At 40.4% G+C, this 19,023-nt stretch overlaps 1 protein-coding gene across 1 annotated transcript in view; it reads left to right on the top strand.

Moving 5' to 3' along the window:
- Positions 1-19,023, top strand: part of KCNK10 (potassium two pore domain channel subfamily K member 10) — a 67,437-nt gene that overhangs the window by 35,278 nt on the left and 13,136 nt on the right. The window contains exon 5 of the mRNA XM_075427322.1: positions 2,723-2,883. Coding sequence (XP_075283437.1) covers positions 2,723-2,883 — 161 coding nt within the window. The remainder of the gene's footprint in view (positions 1-2,722; positions 2,884-19,023) is intronic.

Raw genomic sequence — 19,023 nt, 5'->3', positions numbered from 1 at the left:
CCTTGTAACTGGCAGTGTATTCATGTAAGTATCACAACCTTTTTAAATCCTTCCTCACTTTCATACTACTAATTGGAAGTAATTCCATGGATTGTACATTGTATTAAAAAAAAACAACTTTTTTTCATTCTAGAATTTGTGGCCTTGAAGTATTGACACATTTCTCTGTATTAGATGAAGGGTATACTGAACTGCTCCATTTACTTTTCTTGAAGCACTAATTTTAGTAAGATCGTTATTCGGGCCCTCATCACCTGTCGCCCCTGTACATTGTGTCCAATGTATTTAGTCTCTTGATCTCTGAATGCTGGCCTGAGATATGCTAAGGTTTTTATCCTTTCCTCTGTCAGCCAGTTCCTCTCTTGAAGATTGTTCAAGCAGCTGGGATTGCAGAAGATAGTCTGAAATAAAAAAATAATAAACTGATAACATTGATGATTATCTGCTGATAATTATACAGTGGTTTTATAATTTTAAGCTTTATATCAGTGCTGTCATGGTTAGAGGTCAAGAGATCTGATTAGGAAATCACTGGCAAATTGTTGCTTTTTATTTGCATTGCCTTTGAGTATTCTTCTGATTTAAATATTGAATAAAGTGCTTCTCCATATTACAACTGTGATGCACACACTGGTGACTGTATAGACAAATAATCTGACCATCACATAACCCTTCAATAAAGTGTGAGAATCTGACTGAATTCTGCGAGTTCTTTATGCAGGTAATACAACAAAAAAATTCTGTGGCAGTTACAAGACTTGCTGTGGTGATCATCTCAAACAGTGGAGTCTGCTACTTTGGCTCTGCCTTTTCTTAGTTATCAGAGTGAGGATGAAAGAGCAGTTGTATAGCGCGTACTCCTACCTGTGTTCCTGTATATGCTAAGCTACATTACTATGTATTTTTAACGGTAGCATAAAACCAGCGATTGGCAAGAAAGAAAACATTTCTGAATCAAATGTAAGAAAATATTTGTTTACTCAGTAGACCTAAGTGACAAGCTTTTAAATTACTCATTAAAATAAATGCCACTATGTAGGCATAGTTTATGTAGGCATATTCATTGACATCTGCTATTTAAATAACTTATTGAAAAGAGCTTGGATTTTTGCCCATATTTGCTTTAAATTCTCCATGAATGAGATTTTTATAAGCTGCATAAAGTCTACATATTGTGTCTGGGCATGAAAATGATTTTATGTTGTGGATCAGAGCCCTGTTGGGGCTCCTTTTAGGCAGACGCCCAGCAGACTATGTGGTCAAAAATCTAAGTCCACTGGCCTGTGGAGCCTGCATTTTCTTGGAATTTTGGGAGAAATTTGGGATCACAGATGCATCTATGAAAAAGACTGTTGGTTGTGGGGGGAGACAGTGTTATGTGTCAGGGTGGTCCTTTCACCATCCCATAACAGAGGGATATATCCAGTGCCGGTGTCTCAAACCTAACAGAATTAGGACCTGGGAGCCCAGCCTTAATTCCCAAGGACCAAGAGGAATTGCTGTAGATGAAGCAGACACTCTCTTAGATCTGCATCTCTCTGGATGCTCTGTGTTTCCACTTTATTTCATCAGTGATCTGTGATTGTGTGATCATTTTTAATATTCAAAGAATTACGTATGTCAGAATACAGATCTCTCTAACATTTCAGTAAAGACAACTGTTCTTAAATAAAAAAGTGCAAATATTACTGCCACAATTCTTTTTTTTTCTCTTTAACATTAACATTTTAACAGAAATACCGTGGCTACTGGAGTCATAATGTTATACATAGATTCCTAAGGTTAAATTCACATGGGTGGTACGGGGAAGGGAGGAAGTGCCTGAACAAACTGTGGTGACTACATATAGTTTACTGTATAGGACAGGTAGAAAGCTGCCTTTCTGCCTTTATCAGATGTTCCCAATATTTTCTCTGGAGTTACAAGGCTGGGAATCGTAACCAAACATGTCCAAACATGCTTGGGCCAAAATTAGAGTTTTCACTCAGGATATGCAGCTGGATAATTCTGTCTTGGTCAGAATCTGTCATCTTTTCAACAGCCCCAGGTTACCCTAACAGAGGATGGAAGGCAGGCATGTATGCGCCCTTACTGCAGCATCAATGATAATTTTTAAATAGAAATGGAGTAGGACCTTCAGAAGGAAGGCTTAAAAACTTCCTTGCTAAAAGCTATTAAAAAAATCTCATGAAATACAAATGTTAGGGTCTTTATTGTCAAACTGAAAGGGGAACTGAATAAAGAGTTCAAGGACAGATTCATGTGGTGTGGGTACAGTTTGGAGGCTGCAGTGTAACTGGTCAGTGTGATGAGGGGCTGAGGAAATTATGAGCTAACCACTGAAAATGATCCTTGTCAGGTGAATCACAGTCCCAGCAGGAAGTCATTGACACAGCCCAAAAGGAGCAGCAGCGAGTGGGCACCAGGCCAACACAGACGGATTTTTGTGCCATGAGAAGTCAAGCTAGATTAATTGATCAAACAACAACTTTAAATAGGACCTGAATTTATAGAAAATACGTGTAACTGAGGTTACAAGAAGAACTAAATCACAGGGGGTAGCTCACCTGGGAAATGACATCATGCCATGGAAATTCTCTAAATAGGAACTACATGTGAAATAAAGGTATGCCTGCAAGAACAGCAGTTTTTCAAAACCGATTGGTTTTTCTAAACAGCCATGCATAAGTTCTGAGATTCTGACAGTTGTTGTTCTCCTCAGGGTATGGGAACATTGCCCCAAGTACTGTCGGAGGCAAGGTTTTCTGCATCTTGTATGCCATCTTTGGGATTCCACTGTTCGGCTTCTTGCTGGCTGGGATTGGAGACCAACTTGGAACCATCTTTGGGAAGGGTATTGCGAGGGTGGAAAAAGTTTTCAGAGTAAGTTCACTGTCAGTTTTTTGCTTGTGTTGTATAACTTGTTTTTAATTCTGTTGCTATTACCTGCAGTCCTTTTTACATGTTGAGCACCATGAAATATTTATGTGTCTAGTTGAGGTGATGCTTAACATCCTGAGGGGCCTCTGTAGTCACTGGAGAGAAATAGACTTCTCCAGATGGTGATGCAGGGTTATAGATGAGGCTCTGAATTTCCTTGTTGAGGCTGTCTCTGGGGAATCTATCTCCTAAGCTAGGTTCCTTACAAGGACTGATTGTAAAACAGCCTTCAAAACACCACAGATTGCTTTGGACATGTACATCTACTCACTGAAAACAGAGAGAAGGTAGTGTAACTTCTGGAAGAACAGGGATGAAGAGTAGGTCCTGACTGTATTACTAATAAAGCCTAAAAGACTTGGAAAGCAGGGTTACTGGAGTGAATGTGAACTTGGCAAGAGAGGTGGCTGAGTGATATCCTTTCACTGCAAGAGGACGGATGTGTTGGAGTAGATCTGCAGCTGCAAAAACTGGCATAATGCCACAGACTGTAATCTTCTTCATAGTATTTACCTGCCTTGCCTACCGTGGATACATCCTACACTAAATTTCTGTATAGATTTTCTCATATGTAATTTCCCTTCATATTGCCAGTACTCTCTATTTTGGAGTCTGTATCACTGTAAGCAATTCTTTTGCAAGCAGTGCTGCAGATCCAGAAAATGCCGTTTTGTCTAATTTGCCAGTGGTTCACTTCAGGGATTCTCTCTTTGAAGCAGAATTTCCAGAAGTGACCTGTGTGATGCCTCCCTTGGAGGCAGCATAACTGTAGGTAAGTCTTTCCAGGGATGGAGTGTATGAGAAGCTGTCTAAGCTGGTTAGTTTAATAGGCATCTATTTTCTAAACATTCCCACAGATGAGAGAAAATTACTTGAAAGGAAGTAATTGAGTATTAGACTGGAGTATGAGCAATTGTCCTTTTGATGAAATTACTGTGAAGTGTCCCAGACCAGCCATGAGGAGTACTTCTCAGGCTAAATGTGGAAGAAGGTGACTAGTGATTATGGGTTAGTAAGCATGTACATGCCTGACTGGAGGGCACTTGAAAATGGCCTACATTTTCATGAAATGAATATAAGGTTATTGAAAGGTGGCTCAGGTTGAGCCTACAGAAACAGAAGTAGCTAAGATCCCTAGTTTCTTTCTCACCTGGCTTCTTATTATACCTGCTTCACTTTAAAGGAATCTCTGAACCTTCCAGGCTACTTCTGCCCAAGAAAAACTACAACCTCAAAGTCATGGTATGAATGGACAGTGAGAAAATCTTTGATTAATTGTGAGCTGTAGTATTGGCTCTCCGGGTGACATGGACAAGACCATTAAACTGTCAGCATGATAGTTTATGAATGAAATAATATGTGCTTTACTTGAAGTATTTTAAGATTCACAGATGAATGCGGATACTAATGTTTCATAGAGAATATAGCACTTTGAGACATAATGGGAGTTCTTCTGGTATTCAAAGTACTCTTTCTTTTTCTTGAGTTAATGCAGTTGCTTGTTGTTTATAACCACCGAAACGATTTCTTTTCCTCCTTGGTATTTTGAGAGCTTCCAAAGCAATTTAGAGATCTGTGGTTCCCTTGTTTAGCCAAGATGTATGTTTATTCCTTTTATTTTGATTCTCATAAATCCATTATATCTGTTCTTTTGTGATTTGATGGATGGAGTTATACATCATTTCTATCAATATTCCTAGTAATAAGGTTCAACTATTTGAAATATTCCTGATAAAGTTTACAATTTACATGCATGCTAGTAAGTAGACTTAATAGCACTGGTTTCAGTTTATATGACTATTTACATAACATTTGACATATGATCATTAATATATTATACATGATATACACTTTATATTGTTAGCTAATGCAGAATATAATAACCATTATGATTTTAGTAATTATGTAATTTATTATCACATTGTGTTTACATTGTTAGGCTCCATGAATGTTAGGATGTAATTAGATGAATCAACAAGTAGAGTAACAGTTCATGGTTTAATCCTGAGCAGTGAACAAAATATAGTTCAATGTGTAACTCCTGTTTCTTACTTTGTAACTGTCTCTGTAAGGAACTCAAGTTCAGCGTGTTTGTGAGTGTAAAGCAACTTGCTACAACCTTTAAAGAGATGACATAAAAATTAGGACAATAGTTAGGAGGAAATTAAAAGGACCAAACATAGGCTAAAAAGACACTGAAAGCATAAGAAAATGTTGGGAGGTTTGCCTCACAAATCTTCTGGAGCTGAGAGGTCACTGAATATGTATCAATGATCTAGTGATATAACGAATTTACGGAAATCTTTTGACAAATTTTCTCATTAAAGGCTGTGAGGAAACGAAGTGATGATGAGGTAACAGAGGTCTCACATGTCAGTACATATTTAAAGGGTAAATGGAGATTAGCAATAGAAGGTAGCATTATCGGTGTGATTATGCTGGAGTCCTTGCTGGGATCTTACTGTTTTAACAGAAATTGCCTGAAGTAGTTCAGACAAGAAGATGAACATGCAGGTGATGGTGTCTGCAAGTTATGTTTCTAGATGTTTCAGGATAGTTAAAATGGAAGCTGCAAAAGGATGATAAGATGAAAAATGGGATCCAGTGTCAGTAATACAAAATAATGCATATTTCTTAACTCTGAGGAAAGAAATCCTAATATATTCATACAAGGATAGCATTCACTACTCCAAAAGGGACCTGGGATTTCTGTGGATGTTTTTCTGCAAATAACACTTTGAAACTTGGCAGCAGTTAAAAAGGGAAAAAAGAGTGTCAGCAAAGGAGTTGAAAACCAAAAGACCATTTTACCACTGCACAAATCCATGGTGTACTTGCACCATGAATATCACATGCAGTTCTAATCATTCCATTTTGAAAAGCAATTAACAGAAATGAAAATCAGTGCTAGGTCTGCCCCCATAGGCTTTGTAGCTGAGTCTCTAAGATGGCATTCACTAGCTAACTGCATTATTTGTCTTCTAGTGGGTCCTCAAGGGCAATTTAGGACAGTCCAGCTTGTACCCTTGAGGAAGGGAATGGGAAGAAGTTTTGCCTGTGTCCTGGTCATTATAATATATCAAGTTTCCATGTGCATATGCCTCACCACTCTGCTTCTGTCTGTCTCCAGTTGCCTCTGTTTATCCCATTCACCCTTAGGGATGTTACATGGCTGGTGTGAGGGCAGCCGAGTTCCTGAAATCCTTCCGACTTTGTCACAGTCTGTACAGGTGGATGGGATTTGAAGGCAACTTGATCTTGCATTGTGGTTAGGTTTGTTTTTGAAGCTAGGTAAGAGGCAGTATGCACACACTGGCAGGTGGGAAGGAGAGGAAGGTTTCTCTGTTGGCACAGCAGTCTTTTCACCAAACCTATTTCCTTGACAGGTCTCTGGCTCCATCCAACAGTGTAACTCTGAGCGTGGAGCCTATGCCACTCAAGGGACAGCTTGCCCCTGGCATCCGCTGGCATAGCTGGAAAGATGAAAGGAGGATTCTTCCCAGAGGAGTTGTGCTAGTGCACTTCTGCTGCCTCTGAAATGACCTGTGCGGAGCCCCACCAAACCTACATTAATTAGCAGCACAAATTAGAGCCAAAGAATGCCACATTTAGCTATTGCAGTGATCAGCCCACGCACTCTGTGGGAATTTTAAGAACAATTTTAACTCCATAAAGGGGGAAGGAGATCTGCTCTTTTCAAATATACAGTTCCCCCACAGTACTGACAGAATATTTCAGCAGAGGAGCTGGACACATGCCACTGCTTGTCTTGTAATCCAAAATGTTGCCACTATTTCAGTGTGTAGATAACCAGGAAAACAATTATCCATTTGTGACTAGGCAGAGCTGGAAGTATTTAATTGCAAAATAATGCTTTTTAAAAACAGGAACTTTTCACGTACCGTTTTAGGAAAGGGAGGCACTGGCTGAGTGACGCTGCCTGGCATACGAGGAGGTATCCCAAACACCACGCATTGGCTAAGCTATACCATCTGTCCTACTGGAGTAATTGTGTTTGGTACAAGTAAATAAACATCAACCAGATCAGAGCCGTAAACCAAAGCATCCTCCATGCAAGCTCTACCTACTCAGCTACTGATTATCCCTACATGACCCATCTTCGATAATCTGGGACAGAACCTGGCTACTAGTCTGTTCTCACATGCATACAAGTGTTATTCCCCAGGAAATGGATATGTACAGGGTCACCAGATTCACTATATGCACTGCTCACAAGCATTCAGTATCTGGGTTCAGTGATGAATCAGTTCTCCCAGCCCAACTGGAAAACCATGTACACACTCAAAATCTAATTAAAAAGTTGATAATTCTTATAAATAATTTTCATCTGGCAAAGCTTTCCAGGCACTACAGAAGTGAAATAAGCATTCCAAGGTGACATAAAACCACAAAAGTAATATTATTATCTTACACATGCGAGGGATCTTATGAACGACCTGAGACTGTTTCTATAATAAACATCAGAACAAACCTCATTCTTTTGGCTTGCTCTGTACACACAGAGGTTGCAAGCTTCTAAAGATAGAAAGGAAAGCACTCCATAGGCAGAGTGCACAGTTACAGAATGCAGCAGCTGTCATTATCATGAGTTAAATATAGGCTAAATTCAAATAGTCTGTATTCAAACCTTGTAATGAGTGTTTAGATTCTCACTGGAAGTAGATGGGATGAGCATAACCTGATAGATCTTCCCTTATCTTGCAGTTCAGTACAGATGCAGGCATTCAGCCTGGGCACAACGTGCTACTGAGAGCACTCCAGGATTTTCTGGCTTCAAAGGTGAAGCTGCTGTGAGCAGTTCCTGGAATTGGTTACTGCTTTCACTCTGGCTTACAGCTCGATGCTGAGGACAAGGCTGGCGACACAGCTGGTAGGGTGTGAATTGAGATACAGGGATGTGAGCGAGCAGCCAGAGACATGGATGGTGGCAAGGCCCCACCCCTGAAGCTCATGTCTCAAGAAAATACACTACCTTGTGCAGAAACACAATGCCTCCGTAAACAACTCGCACTTCACTGAACCAGGGACTTGTCAGAATGGACACATCTGCTACCTGTCTTTCAGGTTTTTAGCTTAGAGAACCTGTTTACCCATTGATCTCTTGAGAAATGGTTTGCTCTAGATCTAAGAGACAAGTAAGTGTTATGAAAATAATATACACCTTTTTTTCTTTTTCTGAAAGACAGCAGTAGGCATTATCTTAAACTTGAAACAGTCCCAGGAAAAGTAGTCCTTAGCTGGATGAGGGGGCTGTGGCTGTGGCAGGAGTAAGGGAAGTCCCACTGAACTGGTGGAAAGATTTCTTTTAGCAACTGTCAAAGCTCTACCTTTCCTAAACTTTGTTGTTTGTCTTTCTGAATACATGAGATCTACCCTAGCTACTCTTCCTCTTAGAAATTCAACTATTTTTTAGAAATTTTTGGCTTCTCTGATCTCTTTTGTTTCTGTACAAATGACAGGAATTGTCTTTACAAATTCCCTATCTGAAAATGAGTGGAAAACAGATCCTGGTAAAGAAATTTTGTACAAGAGAGTAACTGTGCTTAAAAATACAGCCTTTTTTTCATTGTTTACCTTCTGTCCATCCATTTCCTCTATTATCTCTCCTTTTTCTCTCTCTCTGTTCCTCATCTTTCCCTTGGCTCACATAAAACCCATAGCATTGCACTTGACACCAGTGTGGGACTGCTGAGTGAGTTCCCAGCAAAATTTGCTGTTCAAAGAGGTTGTTCCAGGTTACCTTGAAGTACCATCTTCACCTTTGCTTCCCTACACTGTCTGCTTCCTGCCAGGCAGCCCCCACTCCGAGCTTTCTCTTCCACCCCATATCAGCATCAATTCTTCTGATTTTTGGCAGCTGAATCAAACTTTCAGATGAGATCATTCCCAAAGCCAGAAATTCCAATCCAGACCACTGCTTAGGCAAACCAGTGAAATCATCCTGGATTTGCACTCTTGTTACTGAATTCAAAATTTGGGATATGCTTAATAGATACATGTGTTATAACCTAACTAGTAAGATCCTATTTGTAGTTCTGACTATATGGCCTGACACCTGCATTTCTGAGACGATTAAGTTAATGGAAGACTGATGGAAAGGTTTCCTTTCACCTTCCTGACATATATCAAAATATACCAAAACCCAACACAATCTCTTTTATTTTGTTTTGTTGCATTTCGTTAGTAGCCAGCATCAGCGTGTTATTACATCAGCTGCTAAAATTCCACTGAGGATATTAACACCCTATCTTTTCCTTTCTAATGTGGTGTTATTCATTTTCTGTACAGAAAAAAGCTACATTTTTTTTGTTTGTTTTAAAATCATTCAAGAACTTCCACAGGGGAGCAGTCCAGCACAATGATCAATCTGCCATCTGCTGGCATCGTGTCTCTGGACAGAGCTGTCAGGACAGGGTGTGAAATTCAACCTACTGGTGCACAGTATTATTCCAAAATTATAAAAGCTGAAATGTCAGTTTTCAGAGCTTAGCCTAACAATTTCCTGTGTCATTTCCAACAATACAAAATGGCTGAGAAGTATAAAAAAATCAGTCACCAGAAAGGAATCCTACATTTCCATAATCTAGTAAGAATTTCTTATTGTTGCAGTAAAGACAGTAGATCTAATTGCATTCTGTTATTGGTTATTACCACTTTGATACAATAGAAGCCAGCCAGGACCAGCGCCTCAGTGTACCAAGACTCTGTGGAAACACTGATTTGTAAGCAGTGTTTTTAAATAGACAGGAAAATATACATGCAGAGATAAGGACGCGATAGTAGCAAATGGCAGGTTGGTTGTGAAGCAGAAAGTTTTGGAGGGAAGAAGCCAGATGGAAATTAAAGATGAAGTGAGGCTGAGAGGTTGGAAGAAGTAGTTAGGGATGATAGAAATTAAGTGAAGCTGATGTGAAGATACTGCTAGAAGAATGGGAAAGTAGGAGCAAACAGCCACTTGCTTAGGGGGACTACAAGAATGTGATGAGGTTATGCAGGGAGAAAATTAGAAGGGCCAAAGCCCAGCCAGAACTAAGCCTGGGTACTGCCATAAAGGACAATAAAAAATGTTGCTATAGATACATTAGCAACAAAAGAAGGGCGAAGGAGAATCTCTATCCTCTATTGGATGCGGGGGGAAACTTAGTTACAAAGGATGAGGAAAAGGCCGAGGTACTTAATGCCTTCTTTGCCTCAGTCTTTAATAGTAAGACCAGTTGTTCTCTGAGTACCCAGCCCCCTGAGCTGGAAGACAGGGATGGGGAGAAGAATGAAGCCCCCATAATCCAAAGAGAAATGGTCAGTAACCTGCTACGCCACTTAGACACACACAAGTCTATGGGGCTGGATGGGATCCACTCAGGGGTACTGAGGGAGCTGACAGAAGCACTCACCAAGCCACTTGCAATCACTTATCAGCAGTCCTGCCTAACCGGGGAGATCCCAGTTTACTGGAGGTTAGCAAACGGCCCATCTACAAGAATGGCCGGAAGGAGGATCCCAGGAACTACAGGCCTGTCAGTCTGACCTCGGTGCAGGGGTGTGGGAACATACTATATTAATGAAGGTCATGGTGTCCTTGAGAGTTTCTGAACAAGATTAAAATAAGGACTTTATCACTTGCAACAGAGGACTTCGGCAGAAGGCCCGGAGCTAACGAAGGAGAAGTCATGCACAGCTAGGCTAGCAAACCGAAATGTGTAGAATAGGCGGATGAACATTGTATGTTAACGAATAAGCACTGGGCTGGAGCGCATGGACGGCTTTGTAAGGATATAAAACGCAGCTTTCTGATAAATAAAGGATCTTCGATTTGGATATCGGAGTCCGTGTCGTCAATCTCCTCACTGGGGAAGGTAGTGGAGCAGATCATCTTGGGTGCCATCACATGACACAAAGGACAACCAGGTGATCAGGCCTAGTCAGCACAGGTTTATGAAAGACAGGTCCTGCTTGACTAGCCTGATCATCTATGACAAGGTGACCCACTTAGTGGATGATGGAAAGGCTGTGGATATTATCTACCTGGACTTTAGTAAAGCCTTTGACACCATTTCCCACAGCATTTTCCAGGACAAGCTGGCTGCCCATGGTTTGGATGGATGTACTCTTTGCTGGATAAAGAACTTGTTGAATGTCCAAGTGCAGAGAGTGGTGGTAAATGGAGTTAAATCCAGCTGGTGGCCAGTCACAAGTGATGTTCCCCAGGGCTCAGTATTGGGTCTGGTTCTGTTTAATGTCTTTATCAATGATCTGGATGAGGGGATTGAGTGCTCCCTCAGTAAGTTTGCAGATGACACCAAATTTGGTGGCAGTGTTGATCTGCTTGAAGGTAGGAAGACTCTGCAGAGGGATCTGGACAGGCTGGCTGGATGGGCCGAAGCCAACTGTATGAGATTCAACAAGGCCAAGTGCTGGGTCCTGCACTTGGGTCACAGCAACCCCATGCAATGCTACAGGCTTGGGGAAGAGTGGCTGGAAAGCTGCCTGGCAGAAAAGGACCTGGGGGTGTTGACTGACAGCTGGCTGAACATGAGCCAGCAGTGTGCTCAGGTGGCCCAGAAGGCCAATGACATCCTGGCTTGTGTCAGAAATGGTGTGGCCAGCAGGAGTAGGGAGGTGATCATGCCCCTGTACTCAGCACTGGTGAGGCCGCACCTCTAGTACTGTGTTCAGTTTTGGGCCCCTCACTACAAGAAGGACATTGAGGTGCTGGAGTGTGTCCAAAGAAGGGCTATGAGGCTGGTGAAGGGTCTAGAGAACAAGTCTTATGAGGAGCAGCTGAGGGAACTGGGGCTGTTTAGTCTGGAGAAAAGGAGGCTGAGGGGGGACCTTATTGCTCTCTACAGCTACCTGAGAGGAGGTTGTAGTGAGGTGGGTGTCGGTCTTTTCTCCTGAGTAGCAGGCAATAGGACAAGAGGAAATGGCCTCAAGTTGCACCAGGGGAGGTTTAGATTGGCTATTAGGAAAGGTTTGGTCACTGAAAGGGTTATTAAGCATTGGAACAGGCTTCCCAAGGAAGTGGTTGAGTCACCATCCCTGGAGGTATTTAAAAGAGGTGTACATGTGGCACTTAGGGACATGTTTTAGTGGTGGACTTGGCAGAGTTAGGTTAATGGTTGGACTCAATGATCTTAAAGCTCTTTTCCAACCTAAATTATGTGATGACTCTATGGCAGAGGAAATTTTCCTGCATAATTCCCAGAATTCCCTTTCGGCAGCAAAAGTAATGTTTCATATGAACCTGGTAAGTTACCTGCAGGAAAACTTTGAGAAAGAAATTATGCAAATGCTTTCCTCATACGCAAGGTCTCATTGTTACGGAAATACCAAAGCTGATCCAGCCTTGGAAAGAAACATTATGCAGAGCATAGAGTATGCTGACTTGAAACATTTTTCATTTGATGTCCGTGATTCTGTGCCTCTCACTAGTGGGGAATTTGGTTCTGTGAAGCTCCCTCTGTTTCACTCCCCACGCAGCAGAATAACTTGCTCAGGAAAAAAATAATCTGTGTGGTGAGAGCTTGTGCATATAAAAAGAACTGGTTTAGAGCACTGATTTGCAAACCCAGAACAAATGGATGTAAAAAAATCTCAGCTTGCTATCAGTTCTTTTGCCTGTAACACCTTAAAGGTCCGTCTAAGAGTCACAGGTCCCTGAGCAAAGTTAAAAAAGGGGGTCCTGTAGGTCAACAAAGTATTGGTTTATGTATGTAGATACTTATGTGGTGTTTATTTCAATTAGGTATGCACCTGAATGTATGTTTGAAGTCTGAGCATCCTGAAACTTAGGGTGGTTTAAAAAAACCCCTAAACGCAGATCTGAATTTTGCAGTTAGTTAACACGAAGTTTATGGATACATGCATAGCCAAATACTAACAGAAGAGTTCTGTAGGCAGTGTGTTGTCCTTCATAATCCGCATAAAGCATATTTGGCTAAAAAAGGACTTTACAACATAATAATAACAAATCTAGATACAATCTAGTTCTTGCCAGCCATACATCCATAGTGCCTTACAAATCTGGTGAGTCTTTTTATTCCATTTTCAGTTCCTCTGTTTTAAATCTGAAGACATACTTTTTGTAAGTTAGCTGATGATAAAAATGAAATTAAGGATTGCAGTTACTGTAAGAATCCAGAAACTGCAGCAACTGCGTAGACTCTATACAAAGAGCACAGCAGAAAGAGCAGCTTGGAAGAGCAATATACAGCAGCTAGCATACAGAGCATGGATGCACCAGAGTCAGCAAACGCTCTGCCTCTGTTTATTTCAGCTTGTCTTCCTCATCAAACTTTATTTAGACCAATAGTAACTGTCTTTAAAAACACAGTGAATGCTGAGATGTTAAACTCTTCGGAATCATTTGTCTCTAGCAATTTAAGGCTGATGTGCTTCTCTCCGGAAAATAAGACTTCAGCAAAATGACTGTTTAAGCTTATGGAAATTCAAACAGGGTATCTTCCACCACACTGAAGTGGGTTGTGAACTACTTTGCATGGGTGCACTCCTCCCTCCGTCCGCTTGAAAAGGAGTTCCACTATGCAGAAAATAGGGCGCGGTGAGGAAGCATGTTTCAATCCTTTCAAAAAGATATTGTCTGACAACTGTTTAAGTCAAAATGCCTGAGCACTCCTGAAATCCAGGACTTCATTGTCAAGATGTGTGCTCCTGGTTGGAAAACTCTGGGTGCATTCTCCTCTAGTTCATCAGTAACATATCTGTACTCTACTAATATATTACTCTCTCTTCTCTTTCCCACCTGGGCTTCTTCAATACCCTTCTCAACAAGGGTTGTTCTAATTGCTTTTCTTGGATGTAAAGCAGTTCAGACCCAGGGCCATCTGGACACTTCATTGGACTACGTCTAGCAATGGCAGAAGCGTAACTGTAACTGTAGACTGTTACAAAGTTGAACTGGAGGATGAAAGGCAGGAGTGGTAAATTTGGAATGCCTGTCTCTGAAATACTTTTCTCCTTGCGATATTGCAGGCCACATCTTTTTTTTGTTTTTCTAATTGGTGCTTTAATTATGGTGATGGAAAGATAACAGGAAGTTTTGTTTTTGCTTTTGATCATCACCTGCTTTAGTAGTCCTCATGCTCCAGTGCCAATACAAGATACAGGCAAATGATAATCCTATGGGTGTACTAAACAACTAATAGTGCAGCCTGTGACTTTATTATATGCAGTGACTCTTCATCCACCAGAAACAAATTTGTCTCTGAATTCTATTTTAGGTTCAAGCACTGGCTTGTGGTATGGTCTTGAATATGTTAGTTTTACTCTTTGGATCACTTTCCCCCTCCATTATATTTGAGCTGTAGGAAAGTGTCTTTTTCTGCACAGTGCTGAGACAGTATGCTAGTGCTAAAAAATTAATGACAAAATCTATGGATCCCAGCTTTTGGCATTTGATTTCCTCTAACTGGGTGTTTAATTCAGTTAGTGATGCTTACAGCTAATCTGCTTCAAGGAAAGTATCTTCAGTGCAGCAAACCTTTTGCTGATCTGTTCTTATCCACTGGTGTTTGTTGTGGAGTATAAGTTTAGAGTCTAAAGCTTACATGGACTGGCTGTGGAGCACATATTTCTTAATCCTGCATGTCAATTGCCTCTTTCAAATTGGCATATAATTTAAGGGTTAATATTAAACTGAACAGTTAAAGTCAGTTCTTGATATCTCTGAAAGATCTTTTAAACAGTTTGGTTATCAACAATGTCTGTCAGGCCTGTAAGGGCTTGTGAGAAGTATAGCATCAGCCTGAGGCAACTTCAAAAAGAGGATCATGAAGGTCTTGAAGTGAGTCTGCCTCTAAAGAGGGCCCCAGGAGGTGTTGAGCCCAGTGGTAGTTGAAAGGGCATTCCTGGGGTTGCTAGAAAGAGGAGACAGCAGCTGTAAGAAGGCAGAACATGTCAACACCAGGAAGAGCTAATAATCGCTAGAATTTTAGAATCAAATCAGTCTTGCTAAAAGGATGATAGTATAAACAGAGGAGGAAAGACTACTCTAAAACAAGGCTTTAAAACTGGCTTAAATCCAGTATTATCTGGAAAATCAAGTCAGCTCCAGTGTACCAAAACTGAAATTCAATATGCATTAAAGTCCATCCCCCAAAGTAATTATCACGGTTATTACTGTAACACCTCTTTCTGTGAGTGTTAGGCACTGCACAGTGTAGCTGTTGACTACAGGGCACTTCAGAGGAAATCTTGGACTTTTTTTGTTTTGCCTGCGTATGTGAGGCCTTTTAGTATCTTTTCAGTATTTTTTTCTTCATTATTTGAAGTTATTAGAGGTTCAAACCTTCAATGTTTCATCTTACTGGAGTCATACTCTTGTTACTGAACCGCAGTGCTCATAATATTTTACAGCTCTTAAAAGCAGAATATTGTACAAAAACTAGTCAGAAATCCACAATTAATACAAAGGCTTTATTTATCACTGTTCAGGTGATAAATCTGGTATCAGGTGATAGATCAGGTATTGATCTGTATTATAGTAAATTGTATTCGTTCATTTTTCATGTGGGAAGCAATTTTCATTACATTGCTGTCTGATTGTGGATAGACTGCAGCTATTGTAGTATATGAACCCAAGATCCTCTGTTATCATCAGGGTGTTTCTTCATCTACTTCAGCTTTTTTTTGTAGGGTGCCTAAGATTTTAGGACCTGTTTGAAGGTTTACAGAGAATTAATTAATAAACCAAAGACAGGTGTAGTAGGAAATTAGTGGCTAAAAAACTGATTTAATTTCAAGGTAAGAGAGTATTTGGCGATTGCCACTGAGGAGAAGGGTTTCTAAACCCTTCTGTGGATCATGGATTGATCTATGGGTGATGATTTATCATCCTTAAAGAAGACCATAGAAACAATAGAGTAACAATGAAGTAAGTTTTCAGGAAGGGGTTTTCTTCCACTCTTAATTTTAATGTACTCAGGCTATTTTTTATGTACATCAAGTATTATATCTGGAGCATGATCTCTGTCCTTTTGCCAGCTATTGTTCCCTCTATCTGTTTCTTTTCTGTTTTCTATGTTGAAAAAAGATGAACACTATTTCTTTTATTATATCAAAGCCCAAACTTTGCCATCTCTCATTTGGTTGGAAACCAGGTTAGTATTCAGAATGATCTCAGTATAAGCAGTGGCAAGGAGCAGCATTTCCATGCAGAGTCTGAATGCCAATTTTCTTATTAAGGAAGTGAGTTAAATGGTCTTTCTTTATGGTTTGAAATGTTCAGGAACCACTGTTCTAAAGGGTAAAACTATACCTGCCTGCCTCCTGCTAAAATTAGTACTAGTCACATAACTTTTAATTGCAGTGACATGCACTGGAAATAAACCCCGTGAGTCTCAAGCAATTATCTCTCGTGAAACACAAGACAAACAGGAGATGAAAGCATGATTAAGAGTTTACTGAGCAGCTAGGGTTTCTTAGATACTCTGTATGAAGCTTAAAAAATAAGATACTTCAGCGGAAGCTGCTGATTAATGCCAAAGAACACGTGAACTTTTCAACCATCAGCCTGGAAGTTAAACTCTTTCCTAAGCACTAGTAGTGAATATCCTCCTTTTGTTATTGGCTTAAGTTTTTGCCATACTTCTGTGGAAACTTGTCTGTATTCCTGACAGTGCAGTGCTGAAATACCAAATCCTGTGTGCCAGGGTTTTGATGCAGGTGTTGCCATCTCTGAAAATCGGATTTATACCCTAAAGAAAATCCTAACCTCAGTATTAAGTTTGCAATATAGAGAGTAAAGGAAAAGCAAGACAGATATGCAACTGCAATACAAAATCATTCATAATACAGTGATTGTTGATCCCCCTCTCCCCCAGCAAATATACAGAGCCATTCTAGTTAGTGTTCTTCAGAATATTCTCCAAAACTCCTGTGGGCAAGCTTGGGGGAAGCATCAGAGACTGAGTGTGAGAGGGGTGATGGATCTTGAAAGGCAATAGATAGAAATTACTTCATGAGGGTACCTGTACGTGGTGTCTCATCCCAGGCATGAAGACTGTTCTGCTTTTTCACTTAAGAGGTGCTACTTCAAGGTTATGAACAGGCTGGATGGAGGTGGCAAATTTAGTGTTATGTTGCTTTACGTACTCAGCCTTCACCTTTCAGGACTGTCAAGCTATCATATTAACCACTCTAATGTAATTCACCTGTTCATATTTTCCCTCGGCACATACACATGTTATTGCAGCAATAAGAACTGTTTTGAGCCATGGGACAAAGTGTTTGATGCATCCTTCACCCTACGCCAGACCTTTCCTTTTGAAGTGCTCCCTGCCCTCCTTTTACCTTTACAGAGGAGCAGAATCATCTCCTGCAAAATGCTGGAGAAGAATGGGAGGAGCAGGGGGTAAGTTGTGGCATGGAGGGACGCTTCTAGGTCCACTCTTTTTACCATTTTTGCCTGAGGGAAGCTGCTCTGTCCTTTTACTTTCCTTCCACTCTTCTGGGATCTGTATCCCACCTAGAGTAAAATTCACTCCCTGTGGGCTAGTTACCTGAGAGAGCACTCTTTGGTTACTTGGCTACTCACAAATAGCGTTTTTCTCTAGAATAACTGCAATATTGCAGTCTTTATAGTGTTAATATCTGTAAGAAATCTCTTGGCAAATACAAATATGCTTTGGAGGCTTCTGCAACAATTTCTTGTGAAGAATGATGTATGCTATTGAACCTGAGAAGGGCAAGGGAGACTTCTTAGCCAGTTATTCCTAACTAAGCAGAAACTGAAAACTGCAGTCTAGAAACAGATATGAGGATGCTAGCCTGAAGACCCACTCCCTGTTTTAAAAGGTCACTGTTTAACCTTTCAACATCTAGTCCAACAAAGTACCCACTCTAGCCTTACGAATGCTGATGTTGTTACATTCCTAATCACAAGGCAATTGTTCTGAAAACTCAAAAATATGAAGGAATCTGGATACTTTATTCCACTGCAGAGGAAGAAAACAAAACAAAACAAAACAAAAAAACCCAAACAAAAAACCACAATAAAAAATGAAAGCCCAAACAGAGATAAAAAAAGGAATATTGAATTTCTCCACCCTGCTGAGAGGAGATATTTCTAACATGAAGTTCAATTTTCTATTTCTGGTAAGTCTTTGAAAGTGGCCATGTCATGCAATAGATAACTAGATCTCTCATTGATCTAGATACACTAATTTTCTTTTTCTGTCTCAGCGCGTTTCTTAATTAGCTGCTGAGTGTGTCCTCATAAATCTAGCCTTGCTGCTATGTGGCACTTTTCTTTGCACCATCATAACTGCATTTTATTTTTTCCCCTAAATTGCACTGATGAACAAGATGAAAGCATTGACTCTACACTGATCAAAACCAGGGTTACCAGGAATAGTAAACTAAAATCCATTCAGGTACAGGGAAGTGATGTGGAACAACCATTATTAACCCATTCTTGCACTCCCTGGGAGAGGGGAATATAGGTGTAAGTCAGAAGGTAATTGAAAGAATGAAGGAGCAATACATTCCAAATACAGCCTCTGCGAGCATCCTTTGAAATTGCTCAAGTTTGTGCCATGAACTTCTGCTGTCCTTTGTCTCCTCCAACATAAGAAAAAAACATATATATACATGGATCCCTCTTATTTGACATTTATTTTTCTTGGGCTGAATACAAGCTCAGCCAGAACAGAAGTTTGGTCTCGTTATTGTTAAGTTTGTTTCTTCAGTAGCATAATGTGCAAAAATTAGTTGGTGTGTATCAGAAAGCCCTATATATTCTTTTGAGAGAGAGGAACAAGATCGTAAAGGGGTATATCAAGTCTAGAAAATTTCCAAGCCAGTGTTTCTGTATTTTCATAACACAGTATCAGTACTCACATTATGACTGCAGCAAGATCCATGCCTGGAGATTTACAAAAATAGCATTAGAGAAAGCTGCTGCTCTGTGAGAAGCTTGCTGCATATTCCATCTGGGTCTAGACAAACACCCCTCAGAAGTGTGGTTTTATGGGGAAAAAACAGCAATGTTAAAAAAATCCTTCCTTACTCTGACTCGTGTCCTGTGTGTGTTCAGGGTTGTCTCTC

Source organism: Opisthocomus hoazin, chromosome 7, assembly GCF_030867145.1.
Source record: "Opisthocomus hoazin isolate bOpiHoa1 chromosome 7, bOpiHoa1.hap1, whole genome shotgun sequence".
NCBI lineage: Eukaryota > Metazoa > Chordata > Aves > Opisthocomiformes > Opisthocomidae > Opisthocomus > Opisthocomus hoazin.
This window is presented reverse-complemented; position numbering and strand designations above follow the sequence as displayed.